This window comes from Mytilus californianus, unplaced genomic scaffold (assembly GCF_021869535.1).
Source record: "Mytilus californianus isolate M0D057914Y unplaced genomic scaffold, xbMytCali1.0.p SCAF_1, whole genome shotgun sequence".
In the NCBI taxonomy this organism is placed as follows: Eukaryota; Metazoa; Mollusca; class Bivalvia; order Mytilida; family Mytilidae; genus Mytilus; species Mytilus californianus.
The window spans coordinates 130618361-130638679 of NW_026262581.1; the positions used below are offsets into that span (position 1 = coordinate 130618361).

At 32.1% G+C, this 20319-nt stretch overlaps 1 protein-coding gene across 2 annotated transcripts in view; it reads right to left on the bottom strand.

The window, feature by feature from the left end:
- Positions 1-9314: 9314 nt before the first annotated feature.
- Positions 9315-20319, bottom strand: part of LOC127734139 (RB1-inducible coiled-coil protein 1-like) — a 51750-nt gene continuing 40745 nt past the window's right edge. For both annotated transcript variants that reach the window (XM_052243825.1, XM_052243830.1), the window contains exons 24-25: positions 18554-18624; positions 9315-11878 (exon numbers count right to left, since the gene is read on the bottom strand). In XM_052243825.1, coding sequence (XP_052099785.1) covers positions 11693-11878; positions 18554-18624 — 257 coding nt within the window. In that variant the 3' untranslated portion in view covers positions 9315-11692. The remainder of the gene's footprint in view (positions 11879-18553; positions 18625-20319) is intronic.

Sequence of the window (20319 nt, forward strand, 5' to 3'; positions counted from 1 at the left end):
CTAATAGTGTTATAGCTAAAAACTTGCCACCCACCGACCCCTCCTTTCACCTTCAATATTGCCATGACAGTGGAATCAATCTCAGCACAGTTTTTAGCAGATTTATAGATTTCATTTATGAAATTTTATCACTGGTTGTTTCAAAAATTTCACTCATCCCCCAAGAATTTCTGGGGATAAACTGTCAAATTTCATACAAATTCATTCCAACACCAATTCAACATCAACACTACTAGGCTTCCTCATAGCCTCCTTATATGCTTCCTCATAGCCTCCTTATATGCTTCCTCATAGCCTCCTTATAGGCTTCCTCATTGCCTCATTATAGGCTTCCTCATAGCCTCATAGGCATGATAGCCTCTAGGCATGATAGCCTCACGCATTTATTTTGAACCATCGTTCCAATTGGATTGGTGTGATGTCAAGCCAGGAGTCTATACTTTGCTACTTTTCAGTATGCACATAGCTAGGCTCTTGGTTTAGGCATGGAGCAAAAAATTAAAATTTTTAGCTGAGTAGATTCCCCAAGGGCCAAATTAGTGATGTATATATAAAATAAAAGTTTTAATTCAATTATGATTTATGTTTAATTCAAACATGGATACCACTGGCATTGCTACACAATATTTCCCAGGAGTTTATTTACAAGATAAGATATAACAGGAAAAAATTAGGTTGATAATAATATTGATGTGAGCACTAAATCCTTAATTTTACATATCATGAGTTCAAATGGTGAGTTCTGAAAGATATCAGGGGTAATTAAATTATTTAAATTACTATGAACTCATTATGTGTGACTTTGAGGATTTTGTTCACTGACACATTTATTAGCAAAAGTTGAAATATAGGGCAGACAGTTACATCAGGATGGTTTAATTGTCAGGTCAAAGAAATTTGCAAGAAGGTATCAGGTTGGATGTTAACTCGGGTTTTAACACACATTTCCCTATTACATAACAGACTAACACTTACCAAAGAAAAGATACAGTATAAACAACAGACAATTAAAACAAGATTAGTACAACATCACATCAAACATAAATTAATTTACCCTAAAAATATTTACAAAGAATCAGAACACAATGCAAACATGGAACAAATGACAATTAAACATATTCAGGACCTTTTCTGAGAATTTTGTATAAATAGGTACTTATATGTTATATAAGTAATGTTTATACATAGTTTGATTTTCATTACACTCAGTAGTCATTATTTTAGGATTTTCCCAGGATGTGTGTTTTCTTTACTGTTGAGATGAAACAGATTTATTATCATATCTCAATCAGTTAGATGTGAAGTTTATCACATGTTCTTAGCAGGAGGTTTAATTACATCAGTTCCAATACAAATATACATGTCTTGATAATTAGTGACCACTTGTGGCATTTGACTTCCTTTGTCCTTTGTTCTTTATACATTAACCTGGGTGCAGTTTTAACTCCTCCCACTTAGGAGTATCCCATTAAGAAGTTGTGTATTAAAAACCTGTGTATGCTGCCTTGAGTATCCATTTATCTAAATGCAGATTAAGCAGTTATTAGACTAATCTTGGCTCTAATAGTGTTATAGCTAAAAACTTGCCACCCACCGACCCCTCCTTTCACCTTCAATATTGCCATGACAGGGGAATCAATCTCAGCACAGTTTTTAGCAGATTTATAGATTTCATTTATGAAATTTTATCACTGGTTGTTTCAAAAATTTCACTCATTCCCCAAGAATTTCTGGGGATAAACTGTCAAATTTCATACAAATTCATTCCAACACCAATTCACCATCAACACTACTAGGCTTCCTCATAGCCTTCTTATATGCTTCCTCATAGCCTCCTTATAGGCTTCCTCATTGCCTCATTATAGGCTTCCTCATAGCCTCATAGGCATGATAGCCTCTAGGCATGATAGCCTCACGCATTTATTTTGAACCATCGTTCCAATTGGATTGGTGTGATGTCAAGCCAGGGGTCTATACTTTGCTACTTTTCAGTATGCACATAGCTAGGCTTTTGGTTTAGGCATGGAGCAAAAAATTAAAATTTTTAGCTGAGTAGATTCCCCAAGGGCCAAATAAGGTGATGTATATATAAAATAAAAGTTTTAATTCAATTATGATTAATGTTTAATTCAAACATGGATACCACTGGCATTGCTACACAATATTTCCCAGGAGTTTATTTACAAGATAGGATATAACAGGAAAAAATTAGGTTGATAATAATATTGATGTGAGCACTAAATCCTTAATTTTACATATCATGAGTTCAAATGGTGAGTTCTGAAAGATATCAGGGGTAATTAAATTATTTAAATTACTATGAACTCATTATGTGTGACTTTGAGGATTTTGTTCACTGACACATTTATTAGCAAAAGTTGAAATATAGGGCAGACAGTTACATCAGGATGGTTTAATTGTCAGGTCAAAGAAATTTGCAAGAAGGTATCAGGTTGGATGTTAACTCGGGTTTTAACACACATTTCCCTACTACATAACAGACTAACACTTACCAAAGAAAAGATACAGTATAAACAACAGACAATTAAAACAAGATTAGTACAACATCACATCAAACATAAATTAATTTACCCTAAAAATATTTACAAAGAATCAGAACACAATGCAAACATGGAACAAATGACAATTAAACATATTCAGGACCTTTTCTGAGAATTTTGTATAAATAGGTACTTATATGTTATATAAGTAATGTTTATACATAGTTTGATATTCATTACACTCAGTAGTCATTATTTTAGGATTTTCCCAGGATGTGTGTTTTCTTTACTGTTGAGATGAAACAGATTTATTATCATATCTCAATCAGTTAGATGTGAAGTTTATCACATGTTCTTAGCAGGAGGTTTAATTACATCAGTTCCAATACAAATATACATGTCTTGATAATTAGTGACCACTTGTGGCATTTGACTTCCTTTGTCCTTTGTTCTTTATACATAAACCTGGGTGCAGTTTTAACTCCTCCCACTTAGGAGTATCCCATTAAGAAGTTGTGTATTAAAAACCTGTGTATGCTGCCTTGAGTATCCATTTATCTAAATGCAGATTAAGCAGTTATTAGACTAATCTTGGCTCTAATAGTGTTATAGCTAAAAACTTGCCACCCACCGACCCCTCCTTTCGCCTTCAATATTGCCATGACAGGGGAATCAATCTCAGCACAGTTTTTAGCAGATTTATAGATTTCATTTATGAAATTTTATCACTGGTTGTTTCAAAAATTTCACTCATTCCCCAAGAATTTCTGGGGATAAACTGTCAAATTTCATACAAATTCATTCCAACACCAATTCAACATCAACACTACTAGGCTTCCTCATAGCCTCCTTATATGCTTCCTCATAGCCTCCTTATAGGCTTCCTCATTGCCTCATTATAGGCTTCCTCATAGCCTCATAGGCATGATAGCCTCTAGGCATGATAGCCTCACGCATTTATTTTGAACCATCGTTCCAATTGGATTGGTGTGATGTCAAGCCAGGGGTCTATACTTTGCTACTTTTCAGTATGCACATAGCTAGGCTCTTGGTTAAGGCATGGAGCAAAAAATTAAAATTTTTAGCTGAGTAGATTCCCCAAGGGCCAAATTAGTGATGTATATATAAAATAAAAGTTTTAATTTAATTATGATTTATGTTTAATTCAAACATGGATACCACTGGCATTGCTACACAAAATTTCCCAGGAGTTTATTTACAAGATAGGATATAACAGGAAAAAATTAGGTTGATAATAATATTGATGTGAGCACTAAATCCTTAATTTTACATATCATGAGTTCAAATGGTGAGTTCTGAAAGATATCAGGGGTAATTAAATTATTTAAATTCCTATGAACTCATTATGTGTGACTTTGAGGATTTTGTTCACTGACACATTTATTAGCAAAAGTTGAAATATAGGGCAGACAGTTACATCAGGATGGTTTAATTGTCAGGTCAAAGAAATTTGCAAGAAGGTATCAGGTTGGATGTTAACTCGGGTTTTAACACACATTTCCCTATTACATAACAGACTAACACTTACCAAAGAAAAGATACAGTATAAACAACAGACAATTAAAACAAGATTAGTACAACATCACATCAAACATAAATTAATTTACCCTAAAAATATTTACAAAGAATCAGAACACAATGCAAACATGGAACAAATGACAATTAAACATATTCAGGACCTTTTCTGAGAATTTTGTATAAATAGGTACTTATATGTTATATAAGTAATGTTTATACATAGTTTGATTTTCATTACACTCAGTAGTCATTATTTTAGGATTTTCCCAGGATGTGTGTTTTCTTTACTGTTGAGATGAAACAGATTTATTATCATATCTCAATCAGTTAGATGTGAAGTTTATCACATGTTCTTAGCAGGAGGTTTAATTACATCAGTTCCAATACAAATATACATGTCTTGATAATTAGTGACCACTTGTGGCATTTGACTTCCTTTGTCCTTTGTTCTTTATACATTAACCTGGGTGCAGTTTTAACTCCTCCCACTTAGGAGTATCCCATTAAGAAGTTGTGTATTAAAAACCTGTGTATGCTGCCTTGAGTATCCATTTATCTAAATGCAGATTAAGCAGTTATTAGACTAATCTTGGCTCTAATAGTGTTATAGCTAAAAACTTGCCACCCACCGACCCCTCCTTTCACCTTCAATATTGCCATGACAGGGGAATCAATCTCAGCACAGTTTTTAGCAGATTTATAGATTTCATTTATGAAATTTTATCACTGGTTGTTTCAAAAATTTCACTCATTCCCCAAGAATTTCTGGGGATAAACTGTCAAATTTCATACAAATTCATTCCAACACCAATTCAACATCAACACTACTAGGCTTCCTCATAGCCTCCTTATATGCTTCCTCATAGCCTCCTTATAGGCTTCCTCATTGCCTCATTATAGGCTTCCTCATAGCCTCATAGGCATGATAGCCTCTAGGCATGATAGCCTCACGCATTTATTTTGAACCATCGTTCCAATTGGATTGGTGTGATGTCAAGCCAGGGGTCTATACTTTGCTACTTTTCAGTATGCAAATAGCTAGGCTTTTGGTTTAGGCATGGAGCAAAAAAATAAAATTTTTAGCTGAGTAGATTCCCCAAGGGCCAAATTAGTGATGTATATATAAAATAAAAGTTTTAATTCAATTATGATTAATGTTTAATTCAAACATGGATACCACTGGCATTGCTACACAATATTTCCCAGGAGTTTATTTACAAGATAGGATATAACAGGAAAAAATTAGGTTGATAATAATATTGATGTGAGCACTAAATCCTTAATTTTACTTATCATGAGTTCAAATGGTGAGTTCTGAAAGATATCAGGGGTAATTAAATTATTTAAATTACTATGAACTCATTATGTGTGACTTTGAGGATTTTGTTCACTGACACATTTATTAGCAAAAGTTGAAATATAGGGCAGACAGTTACATCAGGATGGTTTAATTGTCAGGTCTAAGAAATTTGCAAGAAGGTATCAGGTTGGATGTTAACTCGGGTTTTAACACACATTTCCCTATTACATAACAGACTAACACTTACCAAAGAAAAGATACAGTATAAACAACAGACAATTAAAATAAGATTAGTACAACATCACATCAAACATAAATTAATTTACCCTAAAAATATTTACAAAGAATCAGAACACAATGCAAACATGGAACAAATGACAATTAAACATATTCAGGACCTTTTCTGAGAATTTTGTATAAACCCACTTTTTTTTTGCTTTTGTGCAATACACTATGCTGTTGTGTATTGAACCCCCCCCCCAATTTTTTTTCACCTCCCCCCCTTTTTCCCCAAAAAAAAATTCTTTCCCTCAAGATATGGTCATAATCTCAATTCAAATTTCCAATGGAGTTTGCAACCATAATTACCCATTGAAATACATCATAAAACTCTTAAAATAGAAAATGACATACATAATCATGGCTAAAATTAATATTCCTTAATATTAACTTCTAAAAATAAATTGACAGCTAATCATCTCAAAACAATACAAAATTTCTTTATACATAATTTAAAAGCAGTGTAAGGGAGGTAATCAAAACGTTGTGTTTGGATTACCTCCCTTACACTGCTTTTAAATTGTCTTAAGTAATTTTCCATTAACCAGGAAACCCTTGTTTTCCCCCCTTTTTGCCTCTAATTCCTAAACGGTTTGAGCCATAACCCCCAAAAGCAAATCATAACCATCCCTTTGTGGTATGGAAACTTGTGGTATAATTTCAGAGAGATCCATACACCGTTCCACAAGTTATTGTCTGGAAACTAGAAATTTTTTATTTGGGCCCCTTTTTGGCCCCTTATTCCTAAACTGTTAGGACCATAACCCCCACAATCAACCCCAACATTCCTTTTGTGGTTATAAACCTTGTGTTTAAATTTCATAGATTTCTATTCAATTTTACTAAAGTTATTGTCCGGAAACCAACTGTCTTCGGACGACGACAACGTGATACCAATATACGACCACAAAATTTTTTGCAGTCGTATAAAATTGATCAGCAAGGCAAGATCTATTAAAAAGTCAAATTTTGCTGATATAGTTAGTAGACTGTCACTTTTCATAGGAGTAATTGCCCTTAAATTAGGATTTTTTTTTTACCCTCTTTTGTGTTTTGAGCACAAACTAAAGAAGATAGAGAGAAACTAAACAGACTAAAAGATCAGTAACACAAGATCAATAAATGGAGAATGTGTCCCCATGGACACAGATGATGCCCCGCTTGCATACAAAATTATAAAGGGATATAACTCAAGAACGATAAAAGTGACGCCACCCAAATTTGTACTTGATCTGAGTTTTAAGGTAATAAGTATTGTGTATAGGTTTCATAATGTTTGGTTGGGGCAAACTTAAGTTACAGAACGGAAACTAAATATTTTGCAATTTTTCGATTTATAAAGGGGCAAAACTCGATAATGATTAAAGTGACGCTAACAAAATTCAACTTGATCTGTGTTTTGTGGTAAAAAGCATTGTGTATAAGTTTCATAACATTTGGTTGAGGCAACTTAAGTTAAAGAACGGAAACTAAAAATTTTGCATTTTTTTCCATTCATAAAGGGGCATAACTCGAGAATGGTTAAAGTGACCCCATCAAAATTCAAGCTTGATCTTTATTTCGTGGTAATAAGCATTGTGTAAAAGTTTCATAATGTTTGATTGAGGCAAACTTAAGTTAGAGAACGGAAACTAAAAATTTTGCAATTTTTCCATTATAAAGGGGCATAACTCTAGAACAGTTAGAGTGACGCTACCAAAATTCATTCTTGATCTGTGTTTTGTGGTAATAAGCATTGTGTATAAGTTTCATAACATTTGGTTGAGGCAAACTTAAGTTAGAGAACGGAAACTAAAAATTTTGCAATTTTTCCATTTATAAAAGGGCAACACTCTAGAACGGTTAGAGTGACACCACCAAAATTCAAACTTGATCTGTGTTTTGTGGTAATAAGCATTGTGTATAAGTTTCATAACATATGGTTGAGGCAAACTTAAGTTAGAGAACGGAAACTAAAAATTTTGTAATTTTTCCATTTATAAAGGAGCATAACTCTAGAACGGTTAGAGTGACGCTACCAAAATTCAAACTTGATCTGTGTTTTGTGGTAAAAAGCATTGTGTATAAGTTTCATAACATTTGGTTGAGGCAAACTTAAGTTAGAGAACGGAAACTAAATATTTTGTAATTTTTCCATTTATAAAGGGGCATAACTCTAGAACGGTTAGAGTGACCCTACCAAAATGCAAACTAGATCTGTGTTTTGTGGTAATTAGCATTGTGTATAAGTTTCATAACATATGGTTGAGGCAAACTTAAGTGTGAGAACATAAACTAAAAATTTTGTAATTTTTCCATTTATAAAGGGGCATAACTCTAGAACGGTTAGAGTGACCCTACCAAAATTCAAACTTGATCTGTATTTGGTAGTAATTAGCATTGTGTATAAGTTTCATAACATATGGTTGAGGCAAACTTAAGTTTGAGAACGGAAACTAAAAATTTTGCAATTTTTCCATTTATAAAGGGCATAACTCTAGAATGGTTAGAGTGACCCTACCAAAATTCAAACCTGATCTGTATTTGGTAGTAATAAGCATTGTGTATAAGTTTCATAACAATTGGTTGAGGCAAACTTAAGTTAGAGAACGGAAACTAAAACTTTTGCAATTTTTCCATTTATAAAGGGCATAACTCTTGAACGGTTAAAGTGACGCCACCAAAATTCAAACTTGATCTGTGTTTTGTGGTAATTAGCATTGTGTATAAGTTTCATAACATTTGGTTGAGGCAAACTCAAGTTAGAGAACGGAAACCAATTTTGGGACGTACAGACGGACAAGGGTAAAACTTAATGCCCCCTCCGCTACGGCAGGGGCATAACAAAATAGAGATTTTTGTCATGAAGTTTATTCTTGTCTACAATGTTGGAGAGTGTCCTTTGTTTGATATGCACATAGACCAAGGTGAGCAACACAGGCTCTTTAGAGCCTCTAGTTTATATCTATTGACGGTTTTCGGACAATATCTCAAAAGTGCTTTGAGCAGTTTTCATGAAACTTTGGTGACCGTTTTATATCTATTAAAATAACCTCCCTTTAGTTTTTTTTATAAATTTCTGATATGACATTGAGGAGTTATGGAACTTTATTCTTTGAAAAAGAGACATATCATGCGCTCATGACGCAGCTCTTTATTTTATTTGTCAGATTTATTTGTCTTGCCTACAACAAAAGCCTAAAGACTCAAGCAATCTACATTTTTGTTGTACTTTTTCAAAGTTGTAAAAATCTTTATTCTCTTTGTGGGCAACTTGCATTAAAAGAGCAACACTTGAAAGACATATTGAGGGACATTCTTGTGAAACATGACTTATCAAATCATAACTAGAGGAAGAGTTTAGTGAAGTTAAATAATCCTACAACTTCTAGATTTGAATATAATCAGTCTATGATGCTAATCAATTCACCATGACCCCATGAACAGATGTTGCCAAATTTTAATATGTATAAGAATATGACCTTTTAATGACATAACTTCATATTTGTGAAAGATTTGGAAGTCATCCATCAATTCAAGGATGAAATGTTTATTCTGGTTTAAATATTCAGAGATGACTTGTTATTTACTCTAATAAAACTTCATATTTTAGAAAGAAAAGTTTCTTCTTGTTGTTTTCATGGCATCTTAGATATGGGTGTGAGTATTGTACATACTAAATTTGCTCTCTGTTAATTACAAATGAGAAAGGCCAATACACTTTCTTATACTTTATTTTGAAATATATACATCATACAACAATATGTCATAATATGAGTTTTATTATATCCTAGAACATTACAACTAGTATACATAAATTATTTGATATTATAACTGATTTTGGAAGCACTTTATACACAGCAATGAACTAAAAAAAAAAGCCCTATCACACCCAATTCATACTGAAAGACATCTTAATATCAAGGGAAATATGTTGTTACAGTAGCCCCTGTCATTAACAACAACTTCTCCTTATTTAAATCTTGTCCTTGTCCTAAAAACTGAAGACATTAAACATAAAAACTTTAAATATGGTGACCTTACATCTTGGTGAAATCATTCTTATAAGAGTAGCTTTAGTATCACTGAAAACAAAGAACACAACTGGGTAATTACTCTAATCACAATATAAGATAAATATATAAAATTCAAAACAATTTTAATTTTAAAAGATTAAAGAATACCAACCCTCAAATCATTTTTAGTGAAAGCAGATAAATTTTTAATGATCTAAATTTTAAAATTGTATTCCAACATATAAATATTTCAATCAACATTTTCTTAAACTGCACATTGCCATTTTTATAGTGAAATGTGCATCACTAAAAGTGAAAGCTAAAACAATTTTTCTAAAGCGGAATATTCTCAAGTTTTGTATGATATGTCAGATTTCAATTTCTGTTTCATTTGTTGGTAGAATCTACGACAAAGTGTATGTGGAAAAAAGTATATTTCAGCAGAGCTTGTTGTTGATCTTTACAAGGCAGTGATATTCAAGCAAATAGTGTACTCCCTTTGAAGCCAGTCTCGTCAGTAAAACAAATGCTGTAATTATCAATGCTAGTGATGCAGACTGTGACTATTAGTGTAGGATTGTCTGTGGTTAATATAACCCTATCTTAATGTCAAAAAATAATAAATCAGAGAGATATGGGTAGATATTGAAAGACAAAAAATGTTATTTCTGCTCTTTAAATTTACAAGATATAACTGCACTAAAAATATATAGCCATGTTTATATTAGCAATCACTGACAATTTTATCAAAGATAATAATGGAAGCTTTGTATACAAAAACTTAAAGCTTTTCCCAAATTTTTTTTCTTCGTTTATAACATATACCAACATTCCTTTGTAATACAGCACAACATGCATGCTTCATTTCTAAATACTGACAATTACTGATTTTTTTTTAAGTTACATATACTTTCTCTACACTATTCAAACCTTGATGCATTTTCACTTCAATAAATAATGGAAATATACATACAAGTCATGAATGAAAAGACTATTCTTTGTTGTTTTTTTCTTTATGAAAGTACTTTAAAAGACACCATACAATTTAAATTGCAAGGAAATTAGTAAATTTTTTTTTATCAAATACATGTTTCCAGTTCATGCATATTTTTCGAACTTTTCAAATTTAAAAAAAAAAGTGTAAAAATCTCCAGATCATGGTTCATGTTGAGACAACTTCAAGATCTTATGACAAAGAATATACTAGTATATGAAACATGTAATGATATAACTATAATTATTATGGGAAAATTCACACTTATATCAATAAACATCCCTGGGAAATGTGCATAAACTTAAAACAAAAAACAAACAACACAAGACAATGAAACAAATGACAAACTTAACAAACAAGTAAACAAAAATAAATCATTCATCCAACAACCAAAGTGTAGTGATTACAACTCTTTGTGTTTTAATGCCATCACAGATATTTTATCAATCAAGTGTTCACAAATATTTACTACTGACAAAAATACACAATGGTAAGTATATCATAATTAAAAACATCAAGTTTGTAGTGGTTGTTTTCCAGAAATCACTTTGATTTAATCCCATATTTTTTCAGTGGTCATCAATTCACCGTAATGAATGCATGCCATAACTTTGTTTTTAAATTACAGTAATGAACAATATAATCTGTATTGAAAATTTCACACAGCAGTGGACACAATAGTGTGTCAAGATGGTCACATCATATTCACACCAAACTGGGGAATTCCAAATACACAATTTCAACTTAAAACAAGTATAATGGTAAATTTACATAAAAAATATTGGAGTTGTTGTAAAGTTCATATATTTCAAAACAATAAATTTCATTCTGATTAAAAGTTTAATAAGCAGCTAATAAATTTAAATTCAATTCTACTTGTAATGAAAAAAGTCAAATAAATAAAATTACCTGACATAATATTTTGTTGATTAAACACAGAAATATCTGAATGATAAAAGCAGAATTATCCCAAAATACACAAGATGAAAGTCTTTGTATTCTTTAAAAAGTCAGGGATTTTTAAATCCCACAATTCATGAACACTTGATATCTATAACTAATGAATTCTATAATTAAGCTGTTGTCATGAAGATCCAGAAGCTGGGTCCCCTTTTCTTGGTGATGAAGATCCAGAAGCTGAGTCCCCTTTTCTTGGTGATGAAGATCCAGACAGGAAGTCCCCTTTTCTTGGTGATGAATCTCTTGCCCATGGTTTTGCTTTCACTCGATAAAACTTGGTACCTATAGGAACTTTGAATCTATTCTGGGACTAAAAATACAATTGAAGCATTATAATTTCGGTATGAAATCAAGACAATTGAAGTAAAACAAATCATCCTACACTTTGTTTTAAATAAAAGATCATAAGAACAATGTCTCATTTGGCTAAATAACTTTTGACTGTTCATGAGTCATTAACTTTTTAATAAATGTACAACACACACTAAAATTGAGTTCAAATATTTATTACAGTACAAATTGGAATCCAGCAGGATCCAGAATCCTCCTAGTACAATTCAGAATATCAACATCTACCAGTAGTAATTGGAATTCTGATTTAAACTAATCAAAATCCAGTACAAATCAGAATTCCAATATCTACTGGTAGAAATTGGAATATCTAGTTTTGTACTAGGATTCTGGATTGTACTAAATTTCTAGTACATCTTGAATATTACTAAAACACTAGTTAGTATGCTTCTGGATTCTACTGGATTTACTTTATTATTTAAAATTTTTACTGACACACTTCATAAGTAGACAAAACAAAATAAATGATAATATAATGGCACTTTCAATACTTTATTACAAACAAAATATGGTAAACTTTTGTAAAATTCTTATATTTATATAAAAAACATTTACTAACATTTTGTTTATGGTATTTTGAAAAGTGAGCAATTTTGACTTTACAACATGAGCAGAGTTCAGGGAAACAGATTTTGTGTAAATCAACAAGATTATCTTCTGAAAGTCCTAGCTTTGTCTTGTTCTATATTAGGATACTTATATGTAATATAAGTATTGTTTATACAAACAATATTTGCAGCCAACTTTGATAATTAATCTTTCCAGTAAGCATGCTGACATCTTGGATACATTTAATTAACATACACAGACCACTTGCTACATCTTGAGATTAATTTCTCTGGCTTTTGACACCTTGAAGTTACACTGCAATCTCACCAGGGGACATACTAATCTATTCTTAATCATATACATGTTACAATTATTCACTGTGTGTGATGAAAGGCAGAATTATTTCAGTCTCATAGAATAATTACACATTAATTAGTATATATAAACTGAAGGTCAGTTATTTCAGTCTCCTCCCACTAGATGATTGATGTACCCAAAATCTGTGTGTTAAGCCATATTTACATCAGATCCATATGTATTTGTGACCATACAGATATTTCCAGCATTCCGTCGAGTGTGTATGCACTGGCCTTACATTCTATACAACTGTTCAAGGCAAGTATTTTGTATTGAACTTTTATTTCTTATATACAGATGAACATGTATTTTGCTGAGGATTTTCTTCGAAAATTATAAACTTAACAGTGTTATGGCAAACTAGAGACTAGATTTAACTGGTTTATATAAAAGAAATAATCTAATTTCACCTATTTATATATCTTTACATGCATATTCAGAAAACAGCCTCATAAAATACTAAGTATGGATTCTTTTCATCATCTTTATTGGAATCAAATTGTTTTATTTTATTGATTTTTTATTTGTCTCTCTCTTATAAGATTTTTGTTTGTTGTCCTCATAACATACACCACCTAGGCAGAATAATTAAGCAGTATCATGATCTAAATATAGCTATTAGATAAGAAATTTAAGGGCCCTAGCTGCCATAAACATTTAAAGAGCTAAATAGTTTTTAATATTTTTTTTTTTTTCTTTCAACTTGGAATAGTATATTTTACATATGCTGAATACTCCTAGTCCTTGCATCAAGTGTATAATATGGAGATTTTCAATACATTTTACAGGCGTTGTGCATCTCAAAATACATTACTAATTTAAATTTGAGAAATGACACTTGATGACATTTAGTGTAATCTAAGGATGTAGTCATGTCAGTTTAAATTTTTGTCAGGTACTCAGACTTCTTTGGGTTTTCCTATGATACAGGGTAAAATAATTTACTTCATATCCCCTACTTTTCTTAGTATATAAAACTTCTATAGGTCATAAAAGGTTACTTACTAAATTTAAACAGATCTTAGATTTCTTTTCTTACGATTTGAGACCCTTAAAATGCAATGTTTTATATAAATTTTTAAACTATTTTTTCCCCCTTAACTACCGGTAATGAGTTCTGGTTTATAGTATAAATTTTAAACTCCAGATCTTTAATTTCACCTGACTACATCGATATATCCTTATCAAATTTCAAATGATTCTAAATGGATAAACAGTAACTTTGCTTGTTTTAAATATAAATTTATTTATATTTATAGTTTAACTAAGCATGTAGCATTTGATATCGCCTATTACTGACACCTTTCTTCTTTTCTTTTTTTGCATATCTAAACACTGAGGAATGGAGACAGATTGCACCTCCTGTATGCACATTAGGTTCATCAGATTTACAATCAGATTAGACACTATCAAGTTCTTCATTTTACCTAAGACGCGGCTACATCTGGAATTATATGTCAATTGGACGAACATTGTTTCCAGACCTTATAATAATAAACTTTACTTTTGTTCAACTGGAGCTCAGTCATACCAACATTGGCAGTATGCTAATCATAGTATCACCAATTGGATAATCCCTAACAATATTTCATCTTTAATCTGTGGTATAAAGCACAATCAGCAACTATAGTCTCACATTTATCAAGTTCAGAATTTCTCATTGTGTAAACAGGATTACAACAGACATGACTACCATATTTGGATACTAGAGCCTCTGTATTTCAACATGGACCCACGAGTATGTTCAGATATTTTTTTTTGTTATATCTGTGTGGACATTATTTCTCCTATTCAAACAGATCATGTAGGATACTCACTTAATTAAGCATATTGACTACAAGACAGCACTACAGCCTCATCAGTGCCGAACGAGTCCAGAAGTATTTGATTCCAAACAAATAGTAAACTTACTTGGGACGTTGTTACTTCAAGCATACTTGAATCCTTAGAATCTGACAACATACACTTTTTAATAGACTACTTTGCATTTAAAATATGGCGAACCACATGAACCAGGAACCCTGCAGTTTACCTATTAGTTTAAAGATATTATAGAGATTGTATTATGTTTTAGACAGGTGTTTTTACCACTTTTTCAATAGCAGAGACAGTGTGTACATAGGTATTATTGCTCTATTCACAGTGGAGAATTTACTGGTGAAACTTTAATAATATGTTAAAGATATTTATATTTGGGAATACAGTGCTGTATACTGTAGAGTATACATGCATTTCAAACTTTTTATATTAACACACCCAAGTTTCACATTGGAGACAACAGTACATACGAACAGTAAATACCACCCCAGAATCTAACAGTTGTTAATAGCTGTGTACTTTGAACTTTAGACAAACACATCGAAAGAATTATTAAATATATTACTGCAAATAACATGTATTCAATGATGAGAGCTTCAAAGAATTATTTATTAACTGCATTTAATTGAACAGTGACATTTTCTTCAAAAATCTTTGTAGGAAAATTTATCATATTTGAATACTAAATACAGTTTTATAGCATTAACATGCCTGTATTTCAGTACCAGTTATGATAGACCTTGGCTAATCTACTAGCACAGACAGACTAGCACACTAACAGCTACAGATGAGACACCAGTCTCACCCCCTCTTGGAGACCCCTTGCTCCACATTCCCAAACTGGCATATTGCCATACAGGCAGTTTCTCGCTCTCTGAATTACAATACTGAATGCATCTCTCATGATGTTCAAAATCTATATAAATCAATCTAGTGTAGCGCTTACTTCAAAAACTTTGATATAGAATATAATTTTTACAGCATTGTCATCATTGAATTACTGAATTTCTATTAATTACTGAATATCTTTTTATAGCTTTCTCATTGAATTACTGAATATCTTTTTATAGCATTCTCATCATTGAATTACTGAATATCTTTTTATAGCTTTCTCATTGAATACTGAATATCTTTTTATAGCATTCTCATCATTGAATTACTGAATATCTTTTTATAGCTTTCTCATTGAATTACTGAATATCTTTTTATAGCATTCTCATCATTGAATTGCTGAATATCTTTTTATAGTAATCTCATCATTTAACTACTGAATTTTTTTTTTTTTATAGTAATCTCATCATTTAACTACTGAATATATTTTTTTTTTTTTTTATAGTAATCTTATCATGGAATTCCTGAATATATTTTTATAGTAATCTTATCATGGAATTAATGAATATCTTTTTATAGTAATCAAACATTGAATTACTGAATATCTTTTATAGCATTCTCATGTTAGAACTTTGAATATTGAATATCATTTTATGGCATCTTATTTACCCTATAATACTGTGATGAGTATGTCTTGTTGCGAACATGTATATTATCTTTTTGTTTATTTTCAATTATTATTATTTTTTTATTTTTTTTTATTCTCATGACATTATTGAAGGTATAATTATCCAAAATCCTTGGGGGCACTCATCTGTAACCATCTGAGTTTTTGGACCTTGATGGAATTTTATCACTAAAATTTCATTCATCCCCAAGCATTTCTGGGACTTTTATCAAATTTATTCCAGCGCCAGATTGATAGACTCTGCTACTTACTACTTGTAATAGCACCACATGGGCTATCCCCCATGCAGACCTTGCACACCCGGCTGCAGATGAGACGCCTAGTCTCATCCCCTTAGTGGAGAACCCTCGCTTCACATTCCCGGCTGGCGTATTGTCGGGCAGGCAGGTTCTTCCTCACACTACAGGTTGCAATTTGACTTGCTCGGCAGGAACTCCTAAATTCTTAATTATGCTGAGTGTTTCTCAAGGGCCAAAATATTTTGTTATTGAATTTATTGTATAAATAAATATTATTCATTCAAAATTCTGTCTGCTTTGAGCCAGTATGATTTATTGGGACTATGTTTTGGTTTTCACACAGATACCCCCTTTATCACTCAAGCTGACATTTCATTATTAGGGAGTTGGTTTAGATTCACAATGCTCAATTTCACTGATGGTGAGTTTATAAAATTTTGACTTTTTTACAATTTACTTTTGACTTAAAACTCACCATTGGGGACTTTGTGGGTTGTGATTTTATATTGGAGTCTGGCTAGCAAGAGAGTTACATCAGAAGTAAGAAAACATTGGATCTATGAGAATTTATTTCATTACCATACAAACAGAAAATTATATGCAAATTTACATACCAGGAGACAATAACAGATAAAACACCACCAATAAAAAAAGTATGGTTACATGCATGATGGGACAACAATTAACACAGCAAAAAATTTACACCATTTACACAACTACAAAGACAATTTTGATTGTATAAATAGGATACTTATATGTAATATAAGTATTGTTTATACAAACAATATTTGCAGCCAACTTTGATAATTAATCTTTCCAGTAAGCATGCTGACATCTTGGATACATTTAATTAACATACACAGACCACTTGCTACATCTTGAGATTAATTTCTCTGGCTTTTGACACCTTGAAGTTACACTGCAATCTCACCAGGGGACATACTAATCTATTCTTAATCATATACATGTTACAATTATTCACTGTGTGTGATGAAAGGCAGAATTATTTCAGTCTCATAAAATAATTACACATTAATTAGTATATATAAACTGAAGGTCAGTTATTTCAGTCTCCTCCCACTAGATGATTGATGTACCCAAAATCTGTGTGTTAAGCCATATGCATGGTCTTTGTGCAATCAGTTTCTTGGTTCAAAGCAGTCAAACTAAGTTCAACTTGACAGTTTTACAGTGCTAGAATTCAATTTACCACCCACCAACCCCTTCCAAACACCTTCAATAATGATCATGACATGAGAAACATCTCAGCTTTTACCAGTGATATTTTTTATTTCATTACTTGTTTTCCTTGATGGAATTTTATCACTAAAATTTCATTCATCCCCAAGCATTTCTGGGACTTTTATCAAATTTATTCCAGCGCCAGATTGATAGACCCTGCTACTTACTACTTGTAATAGCACCACATGGGCTATCCCCCATGCAGACCTTGCACACCCCGGCTGCAGATGAGACGCCTAGTCTCATCCCCTTAGTGGAGAACCCTCGCTTCACATTCCCGGCTGGCGTATTGTCGGGCAGGCAGGTTCTTCCTCACACTACAGGTTGCAATTTGACTTGCTCGGCAGGAACTCCTAAATTCTTAATTATGCTGAGTGTTTCTCAAGGGCCAAAATATTTTGTTATTGAATTTATTGTATAAATAAATATTATTCATTCAAAATTCTGTCTGCTTTGAGCCAGTATGATTTATTGGGACTATGTTTTGGTTTTCACACAGATACCCCCTTTATCACTCAAGCTGACATTTCATTATTAGGGAGTTGGTTTAGATTCACAATGCTCAATTTCACTGATGGTGAGTTTATAAAATTTTGACTTTTTTACAATTTACTTTTGACTTAAAACTCACCATTGGGGACTTTGTGGGTTGTGATATTATATTGGAGTCTGGCTAGCAAGAGAGTTACATCAGAAGTAAGAAAACATTGGATCTATGAGAATTTATTTCATTACCATACAAACAGAAAATTATATGCAAATTTACATACCAGGAGACAATAACAGATAAAACACCACCAATAAAAAAAGTATGGTTACATGATGGGACAACAATTAACACAGCAAAAAATTTACACCATTTACACAACTACAAAGACAATTTTGATTGTATAAACATAGCTTAATTTACCTTTTTTGCCTGACAATACTCTTTATCTGTTATTTCTGCCAACACCCAAGATTTCCTATTTTCACTTGGATCTGTAAACATATATGAAAAACTAAATAAAAGTATTTGTTCCCCTGTTCTGTCCAAAATATTATAAGCATCAATAAAAGAGTGGCGAAAGATACCAAAGGGATATTCAAACTCGTAAGTCGTAAACAAACTGACAATGCCATGGCAAAAAACAAATAACAATAAAAAGTCAAACAACAGTACACAACACACAACATAGAAAACTAAAGAATGAGCAACGGAACCCCACCAAAAACCAAGGATGATCTCAGGTGTTCCGGAGATCCTGCTCCACATGTGGCACCCATCATGTTGCTCATGTAAGTACAAACTCGTAGATGAGTCTAATTCGATAGGTCACATTCAAGGAAAAAAGGACGAGATTGTGGTTACAACAGTTGAAACATATCCGTCGTTCTATGAAACAGATATTCCATAGCAGTCAACAAACTCGTGGTGACATTTTAGAATTTTCGAAGGAATGATTTCAATTTTACCACTTGGAACTCTTGGTTCAATAGCTTCCTTGTAATTAACAGGTGTGAAACAAAATCTGGAAAACCTGAGTTCTTATATAAATAGTTGTCTATTACCAAAAATCAGGTAAAATGGAGGCAGTCCAAATATAGAACCTTTAGTGAGCAAACTCACATACCCAACACCCCTATCTATATAAAGGCTAAGAGCTTATAGTGACATGCTGGCATTTGTTTTTTTCTGTTTATTATTGGGTATTCAGGGATCTCCACCATTGAAAATTTAACGATGGAGGAACTTTCACCATGACAAAACCCTGTGTCTATGGCGTGTCGTGATCAAAAGTATTTTATTCCTGCATTTCTATGTATGGAATGGTGAACAGACTGATATATTGTATCAATTCCAATGTCAAGCCTGCATGGCTCCCTTTTAGTCAAGAATGACCTGAAGCTGTCCTTAAGGTTCCCAAGCTATTTTGGTAATTGTTTAGGAATTAAACATCTGGAGGATCTTTTTTTCACTGTCAAATTCAGAAGTCATGAACTGGTATTGACGATTTGCAGCATCACCAACAAGAAGTTTCCTACCCGTTTTGTTAAACGTTGAAGAAAGATTTGGAGGGCAAACGTTTACAACTTAATTGGTTTTAATGACTTTAAACTGCAAATTTCATAGTAATAGACTATGCAACATGCATCTTTTGATTCTGAATGTAAACCAGAGGTATTAATTTGATTGTAAACTACGAAATGAATTCGAAATTACGATATGAAATTTCTTCAGATTATCAAGTTGCAGTTACATGTAATATTCATGTATTTACTTTTAAACTTGTAAAGTGATTTAATATCATCGATAAATGTTATACTCCTTTTTTTTTTGCATGAAATTAATTTCTGTTTTACATCTTATTTTGTACTTGTTTAAAAAGGGGGATGCTGATTACATAAGTCAATTTAAAAGCACGTATTCAACTTGCTAAACCTTTTTCTTCGTAACTAAATTTAAAATTTATTTTTTAATCTAAATTTTCATTAGCATTTGCTGTAACGCAATTAAATAATGCAATTAAACATCTAACTTGATCAAGTGTTTTGTCAGGTGTGTTGATCTACCTGTACAAGTGATTAGCGATCTTAAGCTAGATATCCCTCAGGGCTTTAAAACTGTAATCAGGAGGATCCTTTGGATTATAATACATGCAATCAATTATAATTGCTAACAAAAATGGCGGCAGC